Below are 25,912 nucleotides of genomic sequence, written 5' to 3'. Positions count from 1 at the left end.
TGCTGAAATATATATATATATATATATATATATATATATTCATATACACATACATGTACATACACATATATGTACACATACATAGATATAAGCACATATATACATACACATGTACACACATATAAGCACATATATACATACACATATGTACACATACATATATAAGCACATATATACATACATACACATATATGTACACATACATATATAAGCACATATATACATACACATATATGTACATATACATATATATAAGCACATATGTACATACATACACATGTACACACATATATAAGCACATATATATACATACACGTATATGTACACATACATATATAAGCACATATATACATACACATGTACACACATATAAGCACATATATACATACACATATGTACACATACATATATAAGCACATATATACATACATACACATATATGTACACATACATATATAAGCACATATATACATACACATATATGTACATATACATATATATAAGCACATATGTACATACATACACATGTACACACATATATAAGCACATATATATACATACACGTATATGTACACATACATATATAAGCACATATATACATACATACACAGATGTACATGCATGCATACGGTAGGTCTTAACACTCAGCCATTTGTTTTGTTAAAGAGCCTGACAGCTGATGGGAGGAAGGATCTGCGGAAGCGCTCCTTCCTGCAATTTCAATGGGGGCATCATGGTAGTAGTGGAACCAATTCTGCATGTATTTCAAGGCCTCCCTCCGGAAGTTTTCGAGTGCCCAAACCATTTTGTTGGTGTGCTTTTGCGATTATAATGTATGCATCTTAGCTCACTATAGGTCAGGGAACGCACTTGTACAGTAAAAGAGGTAAGAAAAAGCTGCTCCTGACTCAGCGGGAAAGGCCTTTTATCCACCAGCTTAATAAATGCAGCAATCAGACCCAAGCATGGACGCTGCCCACCCAGTCCATCAGCCTACCGCGGTAGCGTGCGCGACCGATTGGCTGAATGAGAAGCAGGAGTCGGAACCTTCGCAGCAGGTAGCAGAAAACCGCCGCCGCCGCCACCAGGAGCGGCGACATCATCACAAAGCCAAGAATAATGAGGGCCGAGCAGCTATTATCATCAACGTAATTGCAGATGGCCGATCTGCTGCCCAGGATCTGCAAAGACGCACATGGAACACCAGGAAAGACAACGTGAGGGCTCTGAAGGGGCGCTTGAGTAGGCAATCAGCAAAAAAATTTTTTTTACCTAATTCTACCTAAGTATATACTTTCACTTATGTAAAGGAGTGCATTTCCTTTGACATTTTTGTGAAGGGACTTTGTTTGCGCAGCCAAGCTTGATAAACCTGTCGTACCAATTCTCTAAGCTGTCAATCAGTAACATTAATAATGAATGCTACACACACACATGCGGGGATATTCTGCAATATTTTCCTCCGTGGAACTGTCGTATTTGATCCAGCTTTTATTATTTTATGTTGAAAGATATAGCTACGATTGTGTTCATTTTGCTCCCACTTTTTTTAAATCTTAAAGTCTGTTTTTATCATTTAGATGACCTTGATTAAGGGGAAATAGGCAGACATTTTTCACTAGAACCAAATTTATTTCGACATTGCATACAACTTTATATATTAGACCACATGTGTCAAAGTGGCGGCCCGGGGGCCAAATCTGGCCCACCGCATCATTTTGTGTGGCCCGGGAAAGTCAATCATGGGTGGCGACTTTCTGTTTTAGGATCAAATTAAAATGAAGATTATAGATGTATATTACATTTCCTGATTTTCCCCCTTTTAAATCAATAATTGCAATTTTTTAAACCATTTTTCTTCGTGTTTTTAGTAAAAAAATGATTTTGTATAATCTAAAAATACCCAAAAATATTTTCTATTTTCCACTTTAATATGGAACATAATGATTAAAAGAGATTTTCCCTTACTAAGAAAAAAAGCTCAAATAAACACTTTTTAGATCTAAAAAACGGAATATTCAAGGCTTTTAATCCAGTTCTTTCTATCCATTTATAAAATATATATAAAATGAAGAGTATAGATGTATATTAAATTTCCTGATTTTCCCCCTTTTAAATCAATAATTGTAATTTTTGAATCCAATTTTTCTGTGTTTTTAGTTCAAAAATCATTTTTTAAAATCGCAAAAATATATTTTTTAAAAAGCTAAAATAAATGTTGTTTTAGATCTATAAAAAACTGAATATTCAGGGCTTTTAATCCAGTTCTTTTAATCCATTTATTTAAAAAAAATCTAAATATTCTATCTAAAATGGTCCGGCCCACATGAAACACCATCAGGCGGCTCTCGCTACATTTGAAGTGAATTTATTCACGATCGTTTTTTTGCTTTGCTTCCTTCCCAGACAGATAAATACTTGGGAGATGTGATTGGCTTGCAGATGCACCATGATTAATATGTGTTGACCTGATTATATTTTAGTGCATTGCTTTCATTTTTGTCCACACTGACATGCAGTAGTGATATACAATATTTGTACTAATCACATGCTGGGCGGGTTTGCTTATCCAAGGACTTAGCTGTAGATCTTCACAAGTGAGACATCGAGACCCTAAATTGGCTTGAATTCCCCGAGGCTATGTCAGGTGTCGACTATAACCGTATATATTGACCGTGCATAGGAGCTGCTTGCAGGAGTGAATCCCAAACAGTGTGCTTTAAGCAAATAAGTAAACTATCAAATGTAAATTATTTGTTTCAAGATTTATCAATTCACCCCAAAAACCAAACATTTTTGTCCATCTACCTACGAAAAATAGCAACATGAGGAACAGTTAAATGCTAGATGTAAAATGTGATGAAATGAAGCTTCATATCTGCATTTTTAAGCATTATTTTCTCCATTATTATACTGTGAAGAAATTCCTGATTTGTAAATTTAGATTCTTCGAGAACCCTTTTCATGAAGGTCATTTATAATTAAAGCTGGCAAGGTTTAAGACCTTGCGTGACCATTGACGAGTGGGCGTGTCAGAAAGCAGAAAGTGGGAAGGTACTTGCATAATAAGGCTCAGTGTGATATCCCATCATCACTCATTTTAAATCTTCTCATGCGCGGGGCCGTTGGACTTGCAAAATTGCATCCTCAATTGAAACCACATAAATGACAAACTTCAAGCAGGTCACTTTTCACTTTCATTTTTACCTATCACATGCATAAAACAACGGAAAATGGATTTTTAGTGCAATGTCACATTTAAATCCCTGTCTGTTTAAATGAGGTGTTTGTCATTGCCATAGCAACCAGAAATCACCTACTTCAGTCACCTATTGTGTTGGTGCGCTCGTCTAGATAGGGAGAACATTAAAATGGGCGTTCTATAAACAAGCTGAAAAAACGGTGAATTTCATGCCTTGATTGATTCTGAGGTTTTTTTTACTGGGTTTTGGACCTCTTTGTATGGATCTTGCATTGTGTCTGTGTGTTTACATTGATTTTTTCTGGGTGCTCTGTTTTCCTTCTACACTCAAAAACATGTTGGATTAAGTGAAAGCTTGGAATGGCTTGGCTTTCAGCTGACTATAAAAAAAAACTATAACTAAAAGAGTCACATGTTGTTTGTCTAGTCTTATTGGCACGGACTAATCCACTACCCGAAGAAGGATAAGCACTATCCAACAGGTGATTTTATATACGTATCTTTTTGGGGGGTCAAGAAACAGACAAAGGATGAATTATTTTCAATAATAGTGATGGGATTTAAAGTCCCACTCTCACCTCAGGGGGTGTTTTATTGAATTCGAAAGATTGGACCTGAGCCACACCCTATAGTCCTTTTGTCAAACCAAAGAAGCTCCACACGCGGTTTTAATCCCACATTAAATCTCCCGCTGCTAGCTAGTGACGCCAGATTGAGTAAGCGGAAGTGTAAAGTAAATTGCATTGTTTTGCCGGTGAGTAAATCATTGAACATTTTATCTCAAGGCTTTTCTGTAGTATTGCAAAAAAAAACAGGTGTGTGGCTTGGAGAACCAAAATGAGTTGTGGACCAAAAAATAAGGTGCCCAAGATATTCACTTTTAAACATGTAAATGACAGAATTTCATAGAATGATTAACCAATATTGATCCAAATATAAGGCACCTTGGATTATACGACACAGAAAATAGCGTGACGTTTCGTCGAAAGACGTTTGGTCCCTGGACGTTTGGTCCCCGGACGTTTGGTCGACCGGACGTTTGGTCGACCGGACGTTTGGTAGAACAGACGTTTGGTAGAACGGACGTTTGGTCACCGTTTCGCTCGCTGTCAAATTATGACAGAGAGTTTACTGTTGATATTTTGATATGAGATATTTAGATCTTAAACTCACTCTCTCATGATTATAATTTTGAGAGCTGGTTTCAACAGTAACAACCCGGCGACCAAACGTCCGTTCTACCAAATGTCCGTTCTACCAAACGTCCATTCTACCAAACGTCCGGTCGACCAAACGTCCGGTCGACCAAACGTCTTTCGACGAAACGTCCGAGTACTAGAAAATTGACATCATTTAGTTGCGCTTATAGTGCCGAAAATACGGTAGTTAAAATACGATAATGTTTTGAAAAGCAATTTTTGAAAAACCCATTCTCTGCAGGTGCCAGAATGAGAACAGCTGAGAAGCAATGGTGCAGAACATACAATAATTGCATGTTCTAATCATCTCACCCTAGAGTGGCACAGGAATCCAACGTAGAGCAGCAGCACTGCGGGCAGCAGAACCAAAGCGAAGACCAGCGCCAGGAGCACTAAACCAGCCAGAAGAACGCAGACATTCCAAAGAACCAGAGTCGCCCCGCAGAACACGCATCCCCAGATGTCCCTCCGGCTGCCCCACGCGGAACCCCCGCTGTGGGCCACGGGTGGGGGAAGCATCTTTACACGCTCGCCCATCCACAACTCTTCCTCCTTCTCTTCCTCGCCTCCATCATCCAAGTCGATATCCGTGCCACACATCCTGAAAATATATTTTAGGGCAAGGGTGTCAGACTCGGGTTGGTTCGCGGGCCGCGTTAACGTCAACTCGGTTTCATCTGGGCCGGACCATTTTAGATATAATATTTAGATATTTTTAAAATAAATGGATTAAAAGAACTGGATTAAAAGCCCTGAATATTCAGTTTTTATAGATCTAAAACAATATTTATTGTAGCTTTTTAAATATATTTTTAGATTTTACAAAATGATTTTTAACTAAAAACAGAAAAAATGGTTAAAAAATTACAATTATTGATTTAAAAGGGGGAAAATCAGGAAATTTAATATACATCTATACTCTTCATTTTAATTTGATCCTAAAACAGAAAGTCGGCACTCATGATTTACTTTCTCGGGCCACACAAAATGATGCGGCGGGCCAGATTTGGCCCCCGGGCCGACACTTTGACACCTGTGTTGTAGGTGGTCATTAGTCCAATATGCACACGCCATATGTCCGTGCTGTCATTATTACCTATCAACTCCCATTTCTGATGGTCAGATAGTGAATAGAATGGAATCAAAAAGGGTGTTGTCATTTATACACATACACACACATTAAATGCAAATGAATGTCCTATATAGCCCACCTCTATCCTATTGATAAACCCTTCCCTTTCCCCGATTCATCTTAAACGTGCACAACATTTACAATCAGCAAGAAACAGATTCACGCAAGAAGCTTGATTCTAATGCACTTTCTGTGGCGACAATTGCCAGTAGTTTGAAGAATAGGTTTCCGGATATGAAGTAGTTGTATGGAAGGTAAATATATAGCTTACCTGCAAATAGGTTGGAAATTCAATGAGTCAGGGTGAGTGGGTTCGAAGTCTTGATGGGAAAAGCGCTCAGTTGATGGTTTTTGCACGCGGAAGAAGGACAATTGAGATTTGAGGGGCAGTTCATCGAATGATGGGCTGGAGGGGAAGAAAATCACCTGCGGTTGGAGTTGAGGCGATGCTGGGATTGAGCGCGGGGATGCGTCGGGCACGCGATTTGAGCTCGCGCATGAGCGACACCTGCGCGCTCACATGCTCGCAAGATTATGATTTTTTTTTCCTCTGCATTTACATTCATCATTTTCTTCAAGGCGAATGTAGTTTATTTAAGTATATCCTATTGAGAAATGGTGTTCCTATTGGAATGTTTTCAGTTTTTTCCAGACAATTGCTCTTGTGCATGGGATGATGTACTTTAGTATTTATAAAATGATGTGCCCAGTCAGTGGGTAGAGCAGCCCAAAAAAGTACATGTAAATAAGTAGTATATCAAATCAAAAGCCTTTATTGTCATCATACACCGCTGCGTATAATGAAATGGGTGAAATATCATTCAACAAAGGTGCTCTTAAATGTGTCAAAATGGTCAAAAGTTTGCACTTTGATGGCCTACGTTTGAAATAGGTCCACAAAAGTCTTGAACTGGCTTTGACAGATTATACCAGGCAGGGGTGGCTTTGCAAAGCCATCCAGCACCGACCAAGCTGATTGGCAAACTTGAAGCAACGGGGGTTGGGCAAGAGAAGCACCTGACGCCGATCCACTGATTGCACATGTAGGACACTAGTATTCTGGAAAGGCTTGCTCTTTATGAAAACCTACACTTTGTGGAATAGTTTGAAATGAAAGCCTAGTCTTATGGGATGCTATGCCTTTACATCAAATGAAAAGCCTTTAGTGTCATCATACACCGCTGCATATAATGAAATGGGTGAAATATCAGTCAACAAAGGTGCTCTTAAATGAGTCAAAATGGTCAAAAGTCTGCATTTTGATGGCCAACGTTTACAATAGGTCCAGAAAAAGACTTGGACTGGCTTGGAGAGTCTGCAACAGGGGTCCTCGAGGGCCGCTGTGGGTTGGGCCAGCATTTTTTTTTCGAAACATCCAGCACAGACTCGGACTCAGTTGAAGCAACGGGGGTTGGGCTGCAAGAAGCACCTGACGCCAATCCACTGATTGCACTTGTAGGACACTAGTATTGTGGAAAGCTTTGCTCTTTATGAAAACCTACATTTTGTGGAATAGTTTGAAATGAAAGCTTAGTTTTATGGGATGCAATGCCTTTACATCAAATCAAAAGCCTTTAGTGTCATCATACACCGCTGCATATAATGAAATGGGTAAAATATCATTCAACAAAGGTGCTCTTAAATGAGTCAAAATGGTCAAAAGTCTGCATTTTGATGGCCAACGTTTACAATAGGTCCAGAAAAAGACTTGGACTGGCTTGGAGAGTCTGCAACAGGGGTCCTCGAGGGCCGCTGTGGGTTGGGCCAGCATTTTTTTTTCGAAACATCCAGCACAGACTCGGACTCAGTTGAAGCAACGGGGGTTGGGCTGCAAGAAGCACCTGACGCCGATCCACTGATTGCACTTGTAGGACACTAGTATTGTGGAAAGGCTTGCTCTTTATGAAAACCTACACTTTGTGGAATAGTTTGAAATGAAAGCCTAGTCTTATGGGATGCCGTGGAAAGTCCTACCCCCTGAATAATAATAATAATAATAATAATGATGATGAGGAGGAGGAGGAGGAGGAGGAGGAGGAGGAGGAGGAGGTTAGTCTAAATATTTTCACAATTATTACTGTATTGCGAAAATTCTTGAACATTCTGTTTGGAACCAAACAGGAGAGACAAACGACCATCTGGTCGCCACCAGCGGGAATTGAGCCCGTGCCTTCCCGCACCAAAGTCAGCAAATATGATGTTTTTATGGCTTATGGTAGTCTTTTTTCCCCCCCAGGAATCCATGTTTCATATCTAGTACATATTTAAAAGCATATGATGATTTCTATTCACCCTCTGGCCAAATATCATTTTTACATTCACTTATTTATTGAAGATTGAACTTGCAGTGACTTGACTTATAATCACCAAGTTATCTATTGGCGTTGTCTAATGGGTGTTCTCAAAGGGTTCAAAAGCATCCGATTCTCCATATATGACATTTCTAGACTTCCGGACTATTGCGATTTAGAGAAAATTATCAAGAGTGATTTTGTGCCAGCAGGCAAATTGCTTTATCAATGGCTCAGAGAAATGACTCACTCTTATTAATGTAGAATTCAAGATGTGCCTTGCATAGCTCTTATGGAATTTTCATGGCGTAACAAAATTCTTAGCAAAATGATAAATATGATGAAAGTAATCATGAAAAAAGTCAACATTTGAGAATAGAATTTAATTATTATACCAAAACAAAGTCACCAGATTAAAACCGGATACTTTCTGGCCTCACATAATATTAATTAGCGGTACAATGGTTGCTAAATGTTAAAACATGCCTTCTTTTATGATCTAAGTACATTCATTCCTTATTAGGACTACAATTAGCGAGGAAGATTACAAGCGTCATCTAATCTTTGGAAAAACAGACATCATGTTTTATACATGTTTGGCCCTGCAAACAGGATGACCAAGTTGAACAAACTTTTCCTCATTGGGAAATTCCACTTTTTTTTACTTTGAGACATGGCCGTCGTGCCACAGGCCTGGACATGCAGCAGACAGATGTCTACCCACGCGCTGAAGGAAAGACGGCTGCATCTGTAAGTGCCTCTTATAAACAGTCATGTTAAGTGCCGCTTAGGTTTTTTTCCTCAGCTCGTCACTTCAAACGTGTCCTTTAAGGGTTTTATTTGCCACCAACATGGATCGTGTAAATAACATGAAGCTTCTGCACAATAACAGTATTCAGTTAAAAAGAATTTCCTGACAGCTTTGCATCCGGCGGCTTCTTGGTAAACGGCTTTGCAAGTTTGCAAGGGGAGACAAAATGGCTAACTCTGCTACCACTTTAACCCATTCATTCATTTTCGGAACCCCCTACTCTAACAATGGGCACCAGGTGGGGGACATCCTGAATATATACAAAAATAATAATAAAAATAAATAAAACAATTACAAAAATTAAATATATATATATATATATATATATATATATATATATATATATATATATATATATCATATATAGATAATATATATATATATATATTTATTATTATTTTATTTTTTTAATTTATATGTGTATATATATATATATATATTGTCATATATTTTTTTTTTGTAATTTTTTTATTTATTTTTTAGTAAGAGCATTTTCTACTTGTAGTCCTGAAATTAGCAATTGGGTTCACTGTGCTCCTAGTTTTTAACCATTTAAAAAAATATCTGTTTGTATTGACATTGTTTAGAATGCAAAGAAAATATTTTTTAAAACTGTCATTTTTAATGCAATTTTGAACGAATTGCTTTTGAGTGTTGTAGTGTGTTAACCAGTATTACGCCATTTAGTAAATATCAGTTTTTATTCGAATGCATCTTTCCATTGTTTACAATCAACATCCCTAAATAAATCAGTTGGCTTGTTCTCGTCGTTTTAATGAGCCTATTGACTACTTGCAAAGTAAATAGATTGCTGCTCTGTGATCAAATTTGTTTACCTCTGCTTTGTCGTGACGGTAAATCCCGTTCAGAAGAAGAGTAGACTGGACAGTGCGTTCTTTTGAAGTTTAATTAATTAGTGCGACCCCTCATCAACACAGTCCTGCTCAAATGTGTCATCATTGCTCATCTACATCAAACACTACAGAACAAACAGAATATTTACCGCTAATAAGCCCTCCAGTCTAAACAAAATATAATATTCCTTTGACAATTCTCCCTTTTAAGGTTGTGAGTTTGGAGACTATTTTTGCCATGAGTACCGTACTTAAAGTATTTACATTTGTTTTATTTATAGATTATATTTAGATATTAATACATTACAGTCTTTTCATATGCCAGTAACTGTAATATTTAATAAATTCCATTCTTGATAATTGTACTTGTGAACTTGTGTTTTTGTATAAGCGTGAAAACGTAGTATGGTATGTAGTAATAGTGGTGATCCTAACTTTTTTAGATTATCGCGGCCATGTCGGATTTACATTATCCGCGATATTCGAGGGATTACTGTATACACGTATGGCTACATGCTTGAAAGATATATAAACTTTTTTGCATTAATGTTTCACTAAACTATGATTTCAAGGTGGTTAAACTTGGCAGCTATTTGCTATGTGAACCAGTCTGGTATGTGAGCAAAATAGTTTTCCCAAATGTTTTTTTTTCATGTATCAACACAGTCCAGCAGTTTTTTGACGTGTTATCATTTCATCGGCTTGCCAGAACAGCCCTCATCTTTCCCAGCATGCACCTTGGCCTTCTGTCTGCGGGCTCAGGGGCAAGAATTGAGAGAAAAACTCAGATAACACTTCATTCTGCTTCCATTTATTTGTCCATAGATATTAATTGTCTTTTTAGCTTTGCTAAAAATGATCATATATATATATACATTATATATATATATATATATATATATATATATATATATATATATATATATATACATTATATATATATATATATATATATAATGTATATATATATATATACACATATATATCAGTGGCGGTCCATGCATTTCCTAGTGACGCCTTCAGCAAAAACTATTTTATGGCTATAAAACCTCTACTGCAGCTACAGCTGCGACACATAAAAATAATCAATAAATCAATGCACAAAAATGGGGTAAAATCCACTTCCTAGCAGCATTTAATGATTAAATACAAATACTAGAGCTTATCAGATTTTCCCGGGAAAAGACAGCTATGAACGTCAATGGCGTACCGGCAAACATTGCCCGAAAATGGGTTAAAATCCAGCCGAAAACAGAATTTATTGATTAAATACAAATACTGGAGCTTTTCAGACATCAGAACCGGGCCCGGAGTATAATTTCCCCGGTAAAAAGACAGCGATGAACGTCGATACACGGCCATACGCGAAACGGCAAAAATTGGCGTGGTTTGGGCGTCTCACATGACGTAGCCACGTTCCTAATCAGGTCCTTTGCCAGTGTGTACATTACATATTTGGGAGGCGTTTAAGAGGCGTTCATTACCTGTTCATTAGACTTGTAATGACTCAGTGCTTGGCCGCGGGCAATGAGACTCTATTACAAGTTGGAGCAGCGAGACAGCGCGTCTTGACGCCCTGAATTTCGATCAAAAACTGATGTGACTTCCTGGTCGATAGGAGGAGAAGGGAAAGGAGGAGGAACAGGAGGAGCAGGAGGAGGTGGAAAAATGAGGTGAGCTTTGCTTGTCAACATTTCAACATTAGAAAGAAAGGTTATGAAACCTATGGACATCTTCAAGAGGATGAAGACTAGTATTTTGCTCGTATGTCTTTTTCTGTGGGCGACGTTCCAGAGCGGCAATTTGCAGGTTGTTGACTTACCTGACTCAGGTGAGCAAATATTTTAACATAATGACGACACAGAATTTCGGAAGCTTATTGCATTCACTTTAAAAATGAAAAAAAAAGGCCAAAAAAGGGTTGTAAAAATTCATTTCTTTTAGATGGCCATTTCATTAGGTACACCTGCACAGTCTGATAAGATCAACTTGTTGTACATGTTGGCATATGATGTGACAAGTTTGAACCTATGGAATGTATGGGGTGTGTTGCCATTTTAATCATCTTCTAATGCTTGGTACCATTGTATTATTTTATTATTATTATTATTTTAATTAAGCTGCTGCTGATGTTGCTTCTGGGTTAAGTTAAGTTAACCTAAGGCAGGCTGGACTGTTCAATAAATTGTTTCCATTCATCTTAAAACTTTACACAAGTCATCTAATGGATTCTTGAAAGACACAATACAACACAATAAATTCCTTTATATTGCTCCAGGCTAGTGGAGTTTCATTTGCTTTTGTCAAAAGATCTCACTTTTTTATTCCAACTGTATTTTGAGAAGTACATATCTCCATCAAGTCAGAAAGTTAGAATCTTTTATCTGTCAAAGTGGTTCTATTACAATAATTTTACAATAAGGTCTCGTAGATTATGACAGCGAGCAGGTGTCCCGATACTTTTGTCTACTCTTTGGATTTTTTTCTGAATCTCGCATGCTCGCAGATTCCGCCTCCGTTTTGGATGAAAGCAACAATTCATCCAAGCATGTCCATCAAAAAGTTGAATCAGCTCCTGTTTTGACTGTCTCGATTTTTTTCCCATCAAGCCTTTCCTCTATTTGTTTGATGTGCATTTTTCACTCGCTTTACCTTCCCTCTATAAAAAAAAAAGTTAAATAAAGAGCATAAAGACACGAACAACCACTCACGCTCACATTCAATTAGAGTAAATTACAGTGTTCAACCAGCCTTGCATGCATGTTTTGGGAATGTGGGAGGAAAGCGGAGTACCCAGAGAAAACCCACGTAAATTCGGGCAGAACATGCAAACTCCTGGAAGGTCCAGATCTGGAATCGAACCCTCGATCTCAGAACTGCACCCAAGCTCAAGCTTGTACCAAATTAAATAGCTTTTGCTGTGTTCTGTCTCCTTTTTAGTGTTGAACTGTTGCGAGGGCGACATTCTTCTACTACTGGACTCTTCAGGGAGCGTGGCCAACTACGAGTTCTCCCAATTGCGAGGCTTCATCGCCGAGCTCGTTCGGCCCTTCACGCTAGGCCGTGGCCACGTAAGGGTCGGGCTGCTGCAGGTGGGCACCGAGCCGAACCTGGAGTTCGGCTTGGACGTTCACAGCAATCAGAGAAGTCTCCAGAAAGCTCTGCTCGCCGCCACGCAGCTGCACGGAAGCACCAACACAGAAGCGGCGCTACAAGTGGCACGGCAGATTTTGACGGATACCCGCGTGCCCAAGGTCATGCTCTGGCTGACGGACGGCGTCGAGCTGGGCGAAGTGGAAGAGCCCATCGCCCAGCTGAAGGCGCAGGGGGTTTCCGTGTTAATCGTGTCCACGGTGCACGGAAACTTCCAGGTGTTACAACGTGCTGTATCGCCTCCTGTGGAGTCCCACCTGTACTCTGTGGACATTGACAACATTGACATCATCACCGATGAGATGAGAGCAGCCATTATCAGTATGTATGAATTTGCGTTGAATTTCTTTGCCCAAAATCATAAATCCAAAATCATTTTTTCGTCAAATAATACACTCTCAGGAAAGAAAACAGCACTCTTTAACAGGGAAAGCTTCATATGATCCAATATGACAAAAGCATATTGTAATACACATATAATGCTTGCAAGGAAAACGCTTCCCTACTAACAAATTAGACATTTTGTTTCCTCACGGAACTAAAATGAGAGTTTAGGTACAAATATTGGATTGGATTGGATAACTTTATTCATCCCATATTCGGGAAATTTCGTTGTCACAGTAGCAAGAGGGTCAGAATACAGACACAGCAAAAGACATTTTAGACATAAATAGATAGGTAATAAGTAAGTTAATAAATAAATACATGAATAAATATATAAATAAATACGCGTGTTGCTGAAATACATATATATATACATATACACATACGTGTACATACACATACATATACATATACACATACGTGTACATACACATACACATACATATACATACATATATAAACACATATATACATACATACACAGATGTACATAGGTCATACATACATGTGCATAGGTCAGTTCTTCATCACGTGAACTGTTTTCTGTGCCTAATTCTTTGGATTCTTTTTCATTTTGTCTCAATTAAAGGAATCATTCGAGCTGAGCGACTTCGCGCCATTGACGTCACATCGCACAGTGCTTTACTCCAGTGGCGCCCTGTTTTAAGCACAATTGGTGGCTACTATGAGTTGTGGTATAACGCCATTGGAAATGCACAAACACAAGCCAGGCGTATTCTCCCTGAAGAATCCAGTTCGGTGAAGTTGACCAAACTGCTACCCGAGACCACCTATTCTGCCTTCCTGCAGCCCGAGTCCAACCGGGGGCTTTTCAACACCCTCACTGTGAGCTTCACTACACTTCCCGGTAAGAAGGTTAACTACTAAAGGACAGTGGTGTGACCCCCTGTAAATTGGACCCCTGGAAACAACCCAGTTAAATGCCATCAATCGCACGCCGTTAGATCTATTTCTTCAAAATTAAGAACAAAGACGTGACTTTTTATATTTTTATATTACCGTATTATGCTGTTTAATATGTCGTTGCTTCTTGTGCCGCCATCAGAGGTTTTAAGCCCAGCCGTGGTTTCAGTGACGCCATTTGGACCCCGGCAGACCCGAGTGAGTTGGGGTCCCCTGCAGCCATCTCTGGTTGAAAGATACACGGTGGAGTACGGCGCCATTCCAAGCGGAACGCCACACACTGTGATAGTACAAAGCCACCAGAACTCCATTGTGCTGACCGACTTGGAGCGAGGAACCGAGTACCTCGTTACCGTCAGTGCTTTCTACAAGAATGGGAAACAAGCAGCCATGTCTGTGAAAGCTTGCACTCAAGAAGGTATGTGAAGACATTTTATTCCTAATCCTCAACATTATTCCAGATTGAACGTGTGCACACAGGTTCACGGGATGCGTAACATTTATTTATTGCCAACCCCTGGTTATCGTACTCTCCTGCTTTGTTGGCTCCACCAACCCAGTAAAAGGGGGCGGGTCATGTTGCCTGCAGCGGCTCCATTACAACTATATATAGCAACGAAAGTGGAATAGATTGCCAATGACATCAACAAGAACAAAAATGAGGCATCGAGACATAGAACTTCCTGTTCTTTTATTGGCCATGTGGCTTTTCATGACAAAAAAATAAACAACGAGCTCTGTTTTGTATTCAGTCCATTGGCATGAAAAAAAAGACAAATTGTAAAGAGAACTTTAGAATTATTTGGGTTATTCCAGAAGTGGAGGACATTTTGGCTTTAAAAAAAAAAATATTTTTTAAAAGCCAATATGCTTTTTTTGATATTCTGCCACATTTTCATCAAAAAGTAGATATAATGGGTTGGTATCTCAGTTTACAGATCAATTATATTTTTTTATGATTTATACTATTATATTATATAATTATTATATTATATAGTATTTGATATTTACAGTTGTTGGCATCATCAGAATTTTAGCCAAAAGCACAAATCTACCTATTTAAATAATTATGAAAAGAAATAATTCTGGCACTCTAATCATCTGCTAAATAGGAACTATATTTTAGTAAAATATGAAAAAAAAGAAGAGAGTGCAACAAATTCACTCTGTGTTTTTAAATCTACTGATTCAGAAACTGCACATCTTATTTGTGCATTATGTAACATTTGAAAACTGGAACCTACAACGTACTACAATTCTGGAATTGCCCTTTCATTTCATCATTGGCTACTTGTTAGGTAAAAAAATAAAACCCAATGAAGAATAGTGCTATAAAAAATAGATGGATTGATGGATGGATGTGTAAAGGATTTTTTTTTCCTAAACACACTCCCAGTTTATTCATACTGAACATTTGTGGATGTGTATTCTCTTCAAGAAGCAGCCGCAGCAGCGACTCTGCCAGCCCTCCCTGACCTTCAGCTAGCCTCGGCAACAAACAATGAGGTGCAGGTGGAATGGAAGGCCGCACAGCAGAACCTGAGAGGATTTTGGCTCCGCTGGGATAAAGGGGGCACCCATGGTACCTCTTCCACGTACCTTCCGCCATCTTCCCGGTCAACAAGACTCCCACACCTTGGGTCCAACACCCGGATTTGCATCTCCCCCCTTTACAGCTCTGGCCGAGGAGAGGGAATATGCTGCTCAACAGACAATTTATAATAGATTAGCGGTGCTGAATGTTGAGTGTTTCAGACGTTTTTAGTTTTTTTTGGGGGGGGGAAATGCAAGATCCGTTTTCTTGGATTAAGGAAAGACTGCTGCAATCAAGCAGCTGGTGAACATTATGTATTTTGAGTGCTGGAGGCTCAAATAACGTGTGGAGAACTGAATTTTATTATTTTTGGATTAGGTTATAGCCACATCATGACACCATGTCCTGATTGTGTTATCCTTATACCGCTAACACTTGATACATAATTTAGTTTCTATCACATGGCTAACATCTATACTTGAAATGACTAAAAAAAACATCCTCACAAATAAGCTTCAACATATTACCTGCTTTGTTCATGTCAAAGTTCTCATTTGTGCAGGGAAAATGTCATTATTATGAACATGCAAATGAAATAGATGTATAGGCTGGAGTATAGAAGTAAGGAAAACTGTTAGGTTGATATCTCAACTACTTTATTAAATCTAGATAGCAGCAATAATTCTATGTTATGGCATATTTATTTTAGATTAAAACGCATAAATCGGCCGGCCCGGTGGATGAGTGGTTAGCGCATCCGCCTCACAGTGGAGGACCTGGGTTCAGATCCAGGTCGGTCCACCTGTGTGGAGTTTGTATGTTCTCCCTGGGTCTGTGTGGGTTTTCTCCAGGTACTCCAAAATATACAACAAAATATTTGTAAGAAGAAAAAAAAAGTCACTATCATGCACGTTAAATGAACCAGTTTTATTGTTTTTCATGTGAGGTAGAGATGACTCTTGAAATAAATTATATTCATTTTTTGCCAACTTCTTGAACCTTTTTCAAGTGTTTTAATGGGCTCCACTCAGACAGCACCTTTTCGGCTAAGCACAAGAACATCAAGTACTTTATTTACATTGTTCCCCTCTTCACCCACTCTGTGTAAATCACAGATAGGGAATGATGATAAACAAGCTCATCAATTGGAATAAATTCTTATAAGCCAAGAACAAATGTGTTTTTATTTTTAATCCATTCTTTGTTATGTCTATGTTTATTTTGTAGTTTTTTTTCATCAATTTAAATGAACGAGAAGAGATGAATGTGGTAAAGCTCACAATTGCATGTCATGATCCTAAAAGTGACCTTATTGTTCTGATGGTTATAGCGTCATCTACCGGCTATTGTTGGAAATTACAACTTGTTTCTCCATAAAGGCCTATCCAAGTGCAAATGGTTTTCTAAGCTATTCTTTTAACCTAACGCAATGTGCTACATAGTGATGTGACAATTTTCTTAACACCTGGTAAGGTTATTTTGGAGTTTGTATGTTCTCCCTGGACTTGTGTGGGTTTTCTCAGGGTAACTTGACCTCCATCTTCCTTGTTTCCTTGTGTTAAAACCGATGAATTAATGAATTCCCTCAGAAATACTACTGAAGAACTTTCACAAACGACCAAAAACTCACGGTTAAACTTTTGACATACAGTACACGTGCTGTTACATGACTTGGACTGCATCCTTAATATCGGCACAGAGGCTTTACTGGACTACACTGCTGGTATGAATCCGATATGATCATAAGTTGGACCATAATAATATCATTTTTCTTGGAGGAGCAACACGTCAAGTACATGAGCCAACAGGCTTCTTCCTCCCTTGGGGTGATAGAGTGCAAATGAAGCAGCTTTCATTCAGGATACGCTGATTAATCACTTGTGGGTTATTAGCAATTAGCAAGCACCTTGGGAAACAACATCCTGGAGTTTTGCGAGAGCCTAATGAGGATTATTAGGTGCTTTCCGCCCCAAAGACACAACCATCCTCCTTCCAACCTGAGCAAGAACCTCGCAAAAAAAGGCCCAGGATCCATTTGGATGACAACTACCGAATGCAGAAATAAAGATGCGGCACCCCTTAATACGTGAGATCCTTTTTTAGACTCATTTTTTTATGCTCAGAGGAAAATTAACGACAATGGCCGACCCCATGGAGGACGATATGGAGCTGATCGGCATGGGACTTCGCGTCTCGGTGTCCCCGCTCCAGATCGCTATGTACATGATACTGGTCATAATGGGAATCTTGGGGAACGCCGTGGTGATGTTGGTCATCGGTAAGAGCGTGTACGTGGAACGAGGGCGCGGACACAACTCCGACATCATTATCGTCAACATGGCCTTGTCCAATTTGTTGGTGTCGGTGATGAGGAACACGCTGCTGGTCATCTCGGACATTGGATTAGAGGTAGGTCCGTGTGTGGACGGACTTGCAAAAGATTGTGCAACTTGGTTCATATTCCCATCTTTTGCAGCTGTATTCATCCAAGGAGTGGTGTCGCTTTCTCATGGGTGTGTGGGTGTGGCTGCGCTCGGTCAACGTGTGGTCAACGCTCTTTCTCAGTGCCTTCCACCTTCAGACCTTGAGGCGCGTGGCTCCTAATATTACCACCATTCGTACACAGAGAGGGGCTCCCAGTGTTCTCCTGCTCAATGTGGCTTTTATCTGGCTGCTCAACTTTTTGTACTCCATTCCCGCGTACATCTTTTCGACCAATGGCAATGTGAACACCACAGAGGTTAGATTTATGTGTTTTTTTTACATAATAATCGGACATAGGCTTTGTCATCATCATTGACTCGACAAAAGCCTAATTGTCATCATGCCCAGCTGCGTATGACGAAATTGGTAGATATATATTATAATATATATATTGTTTTGATTACACTATTAAATGGATTTGTTAGTTAAGATATTATAGATATTTATTTATTTATATATATATATTTTATATATATGCTATATTTATATAGACATGAATTATGCTTTATAAACTTTATTTTATATTTATTTAATACTTTAGAATAGTATTTGGTGCTGGAACAAGCATGTATGTTTGTTTTTATTTATATTGGAGTTTGAGTTTGATTTATGTTCTTGCGTGGGTTTTCTCCGGGTACAAAAGCCTAATTGTCATCATGCCCAGCTGCGTATGACGAAATTGGTAGATATATATTATAATGTATATATTGTTTTAATTACACTATTAAATGGATTTGTTAGTTTATATATACTATATTTATATAGACATGAATTATGCTTTATAAACTTTATTTTATATTTATTTAATACTTTAGAATAGTATTTGGTGCTGGAACAAGCATGTTTGTTTTTATTTATATTGGAGTTTGAGTTTGATTTATGTTGTTGCGTGGGTTTTCTCCGGGTATTCCGATTTTCTCCTTCATCCCAAAAACATGCAGGGTAGTCTGGTTGAACACTCCAAATGGCCCTTAGATAAGATTGTGAGCGGGAATGGTTGCTGGTCTTCTTGCCCTGCGATTGGCTGGCCACCGATTCAGGGTGTAGTTAGCTTGTGAGGATAAACGCTTCAAAAAAATTAACAAATGAATGAATGATAGACTGTGAATATTTTTGTCACCAGTTTTAAATGTTTTTTAAATCCACAAATGAGCCTTAAATGATGACATTGGCACCACAATCCATCACTGTTTGTTTAGGGAAGGGAAACATTTACTTTTACGGCCCCATAATAACATTTCCCAAATACCTTATTTGGCATTTGAACCGGCATATTAGGACTTTAGTTATCCAGGGACTGGCCAATAACAATTATTTTATTATTCTTTACCAGACGCTAATGCTCGTGAGCAGTACGACACGACCCTTACTGGGTTGCGTTTGGAACTTTCCTTATTCCTTCAGCGGCTTGTCATACGCCACCACCTCCATGGTGATCCATGAGACTCTCCCCATCATTTTGATGCTCCTAACGAACATTGGCTCTCTTTACACGCTCTACACCCACGGGAGAACTTCAGTCAAAGGTGCCCCCGTCATCAAAAGAGTGCCAGCCGAAAGACGAGCTGCCAAGGTGAGAAGTATTTAATAAATTAAACCTTATTGTAATGTAAATGAAGGCTGGCACAGTGGGAGAGTTGTAAGTGTGCATTTTTTTCTCCGTGCCCATGTGGGTTTTCCGCGGGTAATTCAGTTGGTCCGACCCACAGGAGGTTTAGTTGGCATGAATCAGGCCGAGTTTGACCCGAGTGTGGCCGTGAATGGTTGTTTGTCTCATTATGCCCTGTGATTGGCTGGCCACCAATTCAGGGTGTCATCCGCCTACTTCCCGTAGTTGGCTGGAATAGGCTCTAGCACCCCCGTGACCCTTGCGAAGGTAATCGGCAAAGAAAAATAGAATGATTTCACATATATTATAACAAAACAGGGATCTTGCCATTGAAAAACTTGACATAAAAAGACATCTATTTTGGATACTGGTAGACAAAAAACAAAAAATAAAACGTTATTTCCCTGGTGCTAACATGCTTATTGTTTGTTTGACTTTTTAGGTACACCATCTTTTTACATACCTATGCTTTTTAATTTGTTGCTCGTTATTTAACAGACCTCCGAGAACAACTAATACTACTCTGGGGCAAAGTACAAGGACGCCATTTTGACAATTCCTTACCACTGTCTTCTTCTACAGGTTATTCTTGCTCTTATCATGCTCTTCATCATGTCATGGGGAACCAGCATCATATCCGTCAACTATTTCAACTACAACCGAGGCTCCTCGGCTGAGTTCCTATTGGTCATCGCTCGTTTCGCCAACATCGTCTTCATCGCCATGTCCCCCATGGTTCTGGCAGTGGGTCACCGGCGGCTTCGCTCTTTCATTAAGTCTGTGCTCACCCACTGACGAGTTGCTGGCAAACACATCGAGCCACTATTGGACAATTTCCTGGACAGAATTGAATTCTAAATATATCAAAGCATTTTAATTCTGAGTTACAGCGTCCGACTCTTAGCTTAGGCACCGTGTTGTGCTCTTGTGTGGAATTTCAGTGGGTCTTCGCAAATTCTGAATGGGATTGTTGACAACTAAATTGTCTATATATATATATATATATATATATATATATATATATATATATATATATATATATATATATATATATATATATATATATATATTTATATATATATATATATATTTATATATATATATATATATATATATATATATATATATATATATATATATATATATATATATATATATATATATATATATATATATATATGTATATATATATATATATATATATATAAATAAAAAAGCTAAAATAGCTATTTGCAAAGGACCATTTCAAAACGTCATCACAAGTTTTATTATTTCAACTCTTGCTTCCATGCTTATGTTTGCATTCTTTTGGTACAACAAAAATGGTAGTTTGTTCCTTCTTTTCTTTAACCTGCGGAGTTTGAAGCCCACCTTCGACGGAGGAGCACCGTCTGAGACCTTTTGACCAGCCGAGTATCATGCCGATAATTCTCCTCCTTAACTTGCCATGGCCGAGGGCCACCACCAGGGGACAAAATCCTACAAAGAGCGAAGCGGAGAAATGGGCGACGGTGAGCAGTCCTTCAGCGTGGTGACCTCTGTCGTGGTTATAATAGGTCACCGCGGCAACCTGCAGCACCCAGCATACCACAAAAAGCGACACCATGGACATGATGACGTGAGCCGCCTTGCGCTCGCCGGACACGTGTTTTTCCAGCTCCCCGCGTTCTCCCCCCGCAGTCACGGCCCTGATGTGCTTGGCTAAAGAGTGCAACGTGGCCAAGTTGGTGCACACCATCAGCAGGAGTGGCAAGACCTCATTAAAAGCCAATGAAGCGGAGGCAAACGCCGCTCCCTGTTGGCTGGAGGGGAACTCCCATATGCAGCCGAGCAGGGGCCGGGTGGTGCAGCTGATCACCATCAACTCCACCGTGGCGTTGCCGTGGACGTGGGTGCTATACACGAGAGCTGGGGTAGAGAAAGCTAGGTTGAGCCCCCACACTACGCCCAAGATGACCCAGACGCGTCGCCGCTCCCGTTGCAAGGCCAGGGGGCCGAAGGTCACATGCTGACGTCGGAGTGTGGTGAAGTGGAAGATGCTGAGTGTTAGCGTCACCCAGCAGCCCACAGCTCGCCACCACACCCACAGAAGCATGAAGACTCGACACCAGCCCGGGGAAAGACTGACGTTCAAGCCCAAGTCCGAAACAAAAATGGGAACAGTGCGAAAAAGCGAGGTGAGGAGGTTGGCTAGCGACAGATGCACCAAAATAGTATCAGAGGGGGGAAGCCTGCGAGATGGACTTTCCGTTGCGGCCTGGAGAACCTACGAGGAAAGCAAGAGAAGGTTTACCCATCAAGGTGACCAATGTTCTCGTAATCTGTACTTCTAAATGACTGAGGAGTGTTTTAACTCTTCTAATTAAAGTCATTATAAAGTCAAAGTAAACCACATAGACACCTAACCTAACAATTCTCTCAAATTTTAATGATTAAAACACCAAGTGGACAAAATTATCAATAATCCACCCATAACAATATCTTCACCCTCAAATGTTCTGGCCACATTTGACCAAAAAAAGAACAAATATATATTACGTTTTGACTATAACTAAAAAATAAATTAAACTTTCACATTTTACAGTCACCAAAATATGTTTATTCAAAGTTTCCGATGGCGCTTGCTAGCTAGCATAATCTAGCTCCTAGCTAACTAACTACACGCTGGGGAGGTAGAACTGAGTGAAAAAAATAAACGACAGCGCTAGATAGAAGGATAAAATTAAGTTATCTCACCACAAAGATGACCAAGAGGTTTCCCAAGATGCCACAAAATACGAGCATACCAAACAGAATAGCATCTACGGTGAGCACGGCCGACATGGCCTCACGTAGTCGGTTACATTGTATGTCCGCTCCGACTGGAACGCGGAGTCTTCATATCACCCATGAAAGAAGCTGATCCTCCTTTTCATATTTCATACACACGTAATAATTGGTCATTGCTGACAAGTCTCAAGGTTCATTTACTTTGAGGTGCACACATTTTCCATCACTTCATCTAACAGTCACATGAGAAGATAGACCTCCATCAAGCCATAATTTAGTACGCTTTAAACTCTTTCTGTTTTCATACTGGCTAGGCAAGTAAATGTGTATTAAGTAGGCGTTTTGTGTTAGTATACCATTCTTTTCATGTGACAAGGTATTTTAGAATTATTCCTATTTAATCAACCTGAAGTTGGTGTCCCCTGTGACATTTATTGCAGGTTAATATGGGACAAACAGCATTTTAATTTCATAAGTCAGCAGTTTGTCTGCATCTTTGGTGCTAATTGTTTTTGGCTATATCTCAAGGGAACAGAAAGCCATTGCGCAAAATCAGCTCACATTAACATCAACTAAACTTTTAGCTTGCCCTTTGAAAAAACTTTTTAATAACGTGTGCTGCTTCACTTCTTCAGAAAGCACCACCGTGTATTCATTAATGCATTTATTTACAATCATTAGAAAATATACTTAAAAAATACAAAACTATTTTAATAAATAAATAAATATAATAATAATAATAATAATAATAATTCCTCATATTTTTTTCTAATTGACCAAAACGATTTACTTGGCCTATAAAGGTTGAAATGTCTTAAATCTAATGTATATGTGTGTGTGTGTATATATATATATATATATATATATATATATATATATATATATATATATATATATATATATATACTAAAAAAACTTAATAGTAGTTTGAAAAATAGTCACTTGCTCTGTATATAATTAAAGTATCTAACCTTTGAATTTTCGTCCTCTATATTGACGACCATCCCTGAATTCTACATCTACTCTAGTGGTTTACAATAATAAGGTAGAACAATATATTAGAAAATGGTCAATAAATATTAGGATGGGACAGAAACCCCCAGCCCCAAAAACAAAAAAAGGATATATATATTACCTACAGATGCCAATAGATGGCAGCCCTAACTAGTTTCTTGGCAGTAACATCCTATCGGATGGCAGCAGAGTAAGTATTGTATATGATGCTTTTACGTGGACGCAAGTAGGTTTATTGTGAATCCCAAATCCTGAATATGAGAAATTGGAACGCTTTGTTATTCCAAACTATGCATTGGATCACCTCAAATTGTGTAAATGCAAATAACAATCATGATTAATGCTCTATGCATAAATATGAGACTGTTTGAACATCAGTAATATTAGAAGGGTAGCACGCACCTTTATACAATTTATACAAACTGTGCACAAAGCTTCCTTTAATATATTTTGCAAAAACTGTATTGCGTGTGGGCACGAGGACATCTGCGATCCAAAAGTAGCCTCGGGTTTTTCAACACCTTTCCCACCCGTGTGTCCGACAGGGACCACTTGCGTGGGATTGTGACTCACGGCAATTTGTTGGTGGCCACTAATATTCCTCACACGCAAGCGCGCCCTGTGCAGCGCGCGCTCCCGTGTGCACACACACGCCCACGGCGGTCGTCAGAGCGCAGACGTCAAGAGCGACAATCAAGACCCCCCGCCCCAGGGCACCGCAACCTCTGCAGGAAGTAAGTCTATGATGTCACTTCATCTCACTGAATGTCATTTTTTCTTCATAAGTCATCTCTTTGTGCATTGATTGCTGCCGCAGATGTGTGATCCGAAGAGCCGTGGACGCGCTTTCCTCCTCCACGCGGATGAGCGAGCGGAGCTGATCCGATAAATGGCCGCCGTCGGCAAGTCCGAGAAGAGGAGATGAAACGCCAAGTGGGGCCGTCGGCGCTCGCCTTGGCGGCGCTCTTGCTCTGCGCGGCGCAACACGGGACTTGCGGCGGCAGCTCAGCATCAGCATCCGCATCCCCATCCAAGATGGCAGGCGGGAAAGATGCGGGGATGCCGCGCCGGTGGCTTAAGCACCATAGCAACGGTAGTCTGGGAAGGAGGCCGACCCCCGGCGCTGTTTCCGCCGTGTCGCCGGTCAAGTGGAGCCCGCCGCTGTGTGCCTATCAAATGACGGAAGGGGGCATCGGGGGGCCGCTCTGCTTTCGACACACGTTGTTGGGGTACACGTGCCGCGAGGGAGACTGCAGGTCAGCCGTGTCTTCTGGGAGCCTCGTGGCAAATATTCTCCTCAACGGCAGCGTGCTGCTACAGTGGAGTCAAGGGGGGACGCGGACCCCGGATCGGACCGGAGCTTCTGGTGCAAACTCCTCCAGTGTTTACAGCGGGCGGCGACACAGACGCGGAGGCTACGAGTTGAGCTGCCTGTGGAACGGCACTTACACTCAGTTCGAGTGCCCCGGGGTCAATCTGGGTTCCGGGTGCGAGGACTTCCTGTTGAGCGAACTGCACGAGAACATCCCTTACCGCATCTGCCTACGCTACCACGAAGCGGAGCGCAAGGACTGTGTGGAGTTTACCCTGCCGCCCTCCGGGATGCAGGACATCGTGATCGCCATGACGACAGTCGGGGGGGCCATATGTGTGATGTTGGTCATCATCTGCTTGCTGGTGGCATATATTACGGAAAATATCATGAGCCCGGCGACGCAGCACACCTACTCTTACCGCACGCGCTCGCGCCACTGAGACTTCACCGCCGGCATTTGCACAACAATCAGAATTAAGCATCCACCATGACCTCAACCAACGTGAACTTCACTTAACTGTTGTCCACTTAGCATCATTGTTGTGTGGGAACTGAAGCACAAATGTATGACGGATAAAGTTTTCATCCTCGAAAACAAGAACTGAACCAAATTTACTGGTACAGTAATACCTTGAGATACGAGCTTAATGTGTTCCGGGACCTAGCTCATATGTCTAAAATGTTTAATTACTAAAAAAAATATGTCACGAAACCTGTTCTAATTATCTATATTAAGATGCTAAACAGCTACAAAACACTCAAATTGAATTTCTGCCTTGCACATCTCTTTTATGGTACACGGTCGATTGGTCGCCGGTCTTTTGGTCGCCGGTCTTTTGGTCGCCGGTCTTTTGGTCGCCGGTCTTTTGGTCGCCCAGAAGGTAGGTGATAATTACCATTTAAATCGTTGCTCAAATTCCCTAAATACAAACTGTGAATTACTATTTAGTCATACTTAATGCCCTATTGATTATTAGGCTAAAGAAAAGCTCCAAATTTCCCGGACTTTTATTGTTTTTTGTTGGAGAACTTGTTAATAAGACCCTGACTGACGTAGCTTCTTAAAGGGACAACGCATGTACATACAAACTCTTCTACACTCACACGTCGGCTCAGTGAAACTGATCATGGCCATTGTTGGCTTTTATCGATGCATAGACCGTGTTGTTTTACCTTGTTTTGTCACCGGTCTTTTGGTCGCGGTCGGGGCGACCAAAAGACAGCGATCAAAAGACCG

The 25,912-nt window shown here is 40.0% G+C and overlaps 5 protein-coding genes across 7 annotated transcripts; 3 read left to right on the top strand and 2 right to left on the bottom strand.

The window, feature by feature from the left end:
- Positions 1-553: 553 nt before the first annotated feature.
- Positions 554-6,317, bottom strand: tmem88bl (transmembrane protein 88b-like). The gene is made up of 3 exons (XM_077603842.1): positions 5,805-6,317; positions 4,714-5,002; positions 554-1,181 (listed from the first exon to the last, which is right to left on the bottom strand). The coding sequence occupies exons 2-3, from the start codon at positions 4,999-5,001 to the stop codon at positions 954-956; spliced, it is 516 nt and encodes a 171-aa protein (XP_077459968.1). The 5' UTR covers position 5,002; positions 5,805-6,317; the 3' UTR covers positions 554-953.
- Positions 6,318-11,170: 4,853 nt separating this feature from the next.
- LOC144076187 (von Willebrand factor A domain-containing protein 1-like) lies at positions 11,171-16,473 on the top strand. Of its 2 annotated transcripts, none has more exons than XM_077603840.1 (5): positions 11,171-11,320; positions 12,430-12,963; positions 13,616-13,894; positions 14,093-14,368; positions 15,392-16,473. In XM_077603840.1, the coding sequence occupies exons 1-5, from the start codon at positions 11,206-11,208 to the stop codon at positions 15,670-15,672; spliced, it is 1,485 nt and encodes a 494-aa protein (XP_077459966.1). In that variant the 5' UTR covers positions 11,171-11,205; the 3' UTR covers positions 15,673-16,473. The 2 variants fall into 2 exon arrangements, with proteins under 2 accessions (XP_077459966.1, XP_077459965.1); XM_077603839.1 differs by having other exon boundaries at positions 15,389-16,473.
- A 966-nt stretch (positions 16,474-17,439) lies between these two features.
- On the top strand, positions 17,440-20,440 carry ora3.1 (olfactory receptor class A related 3, tandem duplicate 1). Of its 2 annotated transcripts, XM_077603423.1 has the most exons (5): positions 17,450-17,570; positions 17,696-17,893; positions 17,961-18,224; positions 19,302-19,541; positions 20,160-20,440. In XM_077603423.1, the coding sequence occupies exons 2-5, from the start codon at positions 17,702-17,704 to the stop codon at positions 20,370-20,372; spliced, it is 909 nt and encodes a 302-aa protein (XP_077459549.1). In that variant the 5' UTR covers positions 17,450-17,570; positions 17,696-17,701; the 3' UTR covers positions 20,373-20,440. The 2 variants fall into 2 exon arrangements, with proteins under 2 accessions (XP_077459548.1, XP_077459549.1); XM_077603422.1 differs by having other exon boundaries at positions 17,440-17,893.
- Positions 20,441-20,850: 410 nt separating this feature from the next.
- ora4 (olfactory receptor class A related 4) lies at positions 20,851-22,400 on the bottom strand. The gene is made up of 2 exons (XM_077601998.1): positions 22,314-22,400; positions 20,851-21,843 (listed from the first exon to the last, which is right to left on the bottom strand). Exons 1-2 carry the CDS (start codon positions 22,398-22,400, stop codon positions 20,851-20,853), a joined length of 1,080 nt encoding a protein of 359 aa, XP_077458124.1.
- A 1,420-nt stretch (positions 22,401-23,820) lies between these two features.
- Positions 23,821-25,890, top strand: fndc10 (fibronectin type III domain containing 10). The gene is made up of 2 exons (XM_077603236.1): positions 23,821-24,094; positions 24,178-25,890. Exon 2 carries the CDS (start codon positions 24,282-24,284, stop codon positions 25,113-25,115), a length of 834 nt encoding a protein of 277 aa, XP_077459362.1. The 5' UTR covers positions 23,821-24,094; positions 24,178-24,281; the 3' UTR covers positions 25,116-25,890.
- Positions 25,891-25,912: the final 22 nt, after the last annotated feature.

Source organism: Stigmatopora argus, chromosome 6, assembly GCF_051989625.1.
Source record: "Stigmatopora argus isolate UIUO_Sarg chromosome 6, RoL_Sarg_1.0, whole genome shotgun sequence".
Classification (NCBI taxonomy): Eukaryota; Metazoa; Chordata; class Actinopteri; order Syngnathiformes; family Syngnathidae; genus Stigmatopora; species Stigmatopora argus.
Note: the sequence above shows the minus strand (reverse complement) of the source record. Positions and strands in the feature narration are given on the sequence as shown.

What these genes read in the sequence shown, in the direction of transcription:
- tmem88bl (XM_077603842.1), bottom strand. Translation starts at nt 5,001, where the DNA reads ATGTGTGGCACGGATATCGACTTGGATGATGGAGGCGAGGAAGAGAAG. An exon ending in GATTCCTGTGCCACTCTAGG is followed by an intron (nt 1,182 to 4,713) that starts GTGAGATGATTA and finishes GCGTCTTTGCAG; the next exon opens with ATCCTGGGCAGCAGATCGGC.
- LOC144076187 (XM_077603839.1), top strand. Translation starts at nt 11,206, where the DNA reads ATGAAACCTATGGACATCTTCAAGAGGATGAAGACTAGTATTTTGCTC. An exon ending in TGTTGACTTACCTGACTCAG is followed by an intron (nt 11,321 to 12,429) that starts GTGAGCAAATAT and finishes TCTCCTTTTTAG; the next exon opens with TGTTGAACTGTTGCGAGGGC. An exon ending in GATGAGAGCAGCCATTATCA is followed by an intron (nt 12,964 to 13,615) that starts GTATGTATGAAT and finishes TCTCAATTAAAG; the next exon opens with GAATCATTCGAGCTGAGCGA.
- ora3.1 (XM_077603422.1), top strand. Translation starts at nt 17,600, where the DNA reads ATGCTCAGAGGAAAATTAACGACAATGGCCGACCCCATGGAGGACGAT. An exon ending in TCTCGGACATTGGATTAGAG is followed by an intron (nt 17,894 to 17,960) that starts GTAGGTCCGTGT and finishes CATCTTTTGCAG; the next exon opens with CTGTATTCATCCAAGGAGTG. An exon ending in CCGAAAGACGAGCTGCCAAG is followed by an intron (nt 19,542 to 20,159) that starts GTGAGAAGTATT and finishes CTTCTTCTACAG; the next exon opens with GTTATTCTTGCTCTTATCAT.
- ora4 (XM_077601998.1), bottom strand. Translation starts at nt 22,400, where the DNA reads ATGTCGGCCGTGCTCACCGTAGATGCTATTCTGTTTGGTATGCTCGTA. An exon ending in ACCTCTTGGTCATCTTTGTG is followed by an intron (nt 21,844 to 22,313) that starts GTGAGATAACTT and finishes CTTTCCTCGTAG; the next exon opens with GTTCTCCAGGCCGCAACGGA.
- fndc10 (XM_077603236.1), top strand. Translation starts at nt 24,282, where the DNA reads ATGAAACGCCAAGTGGGGCCGTCGGCGCTCGCCTTGGCGGCGCTCTTG.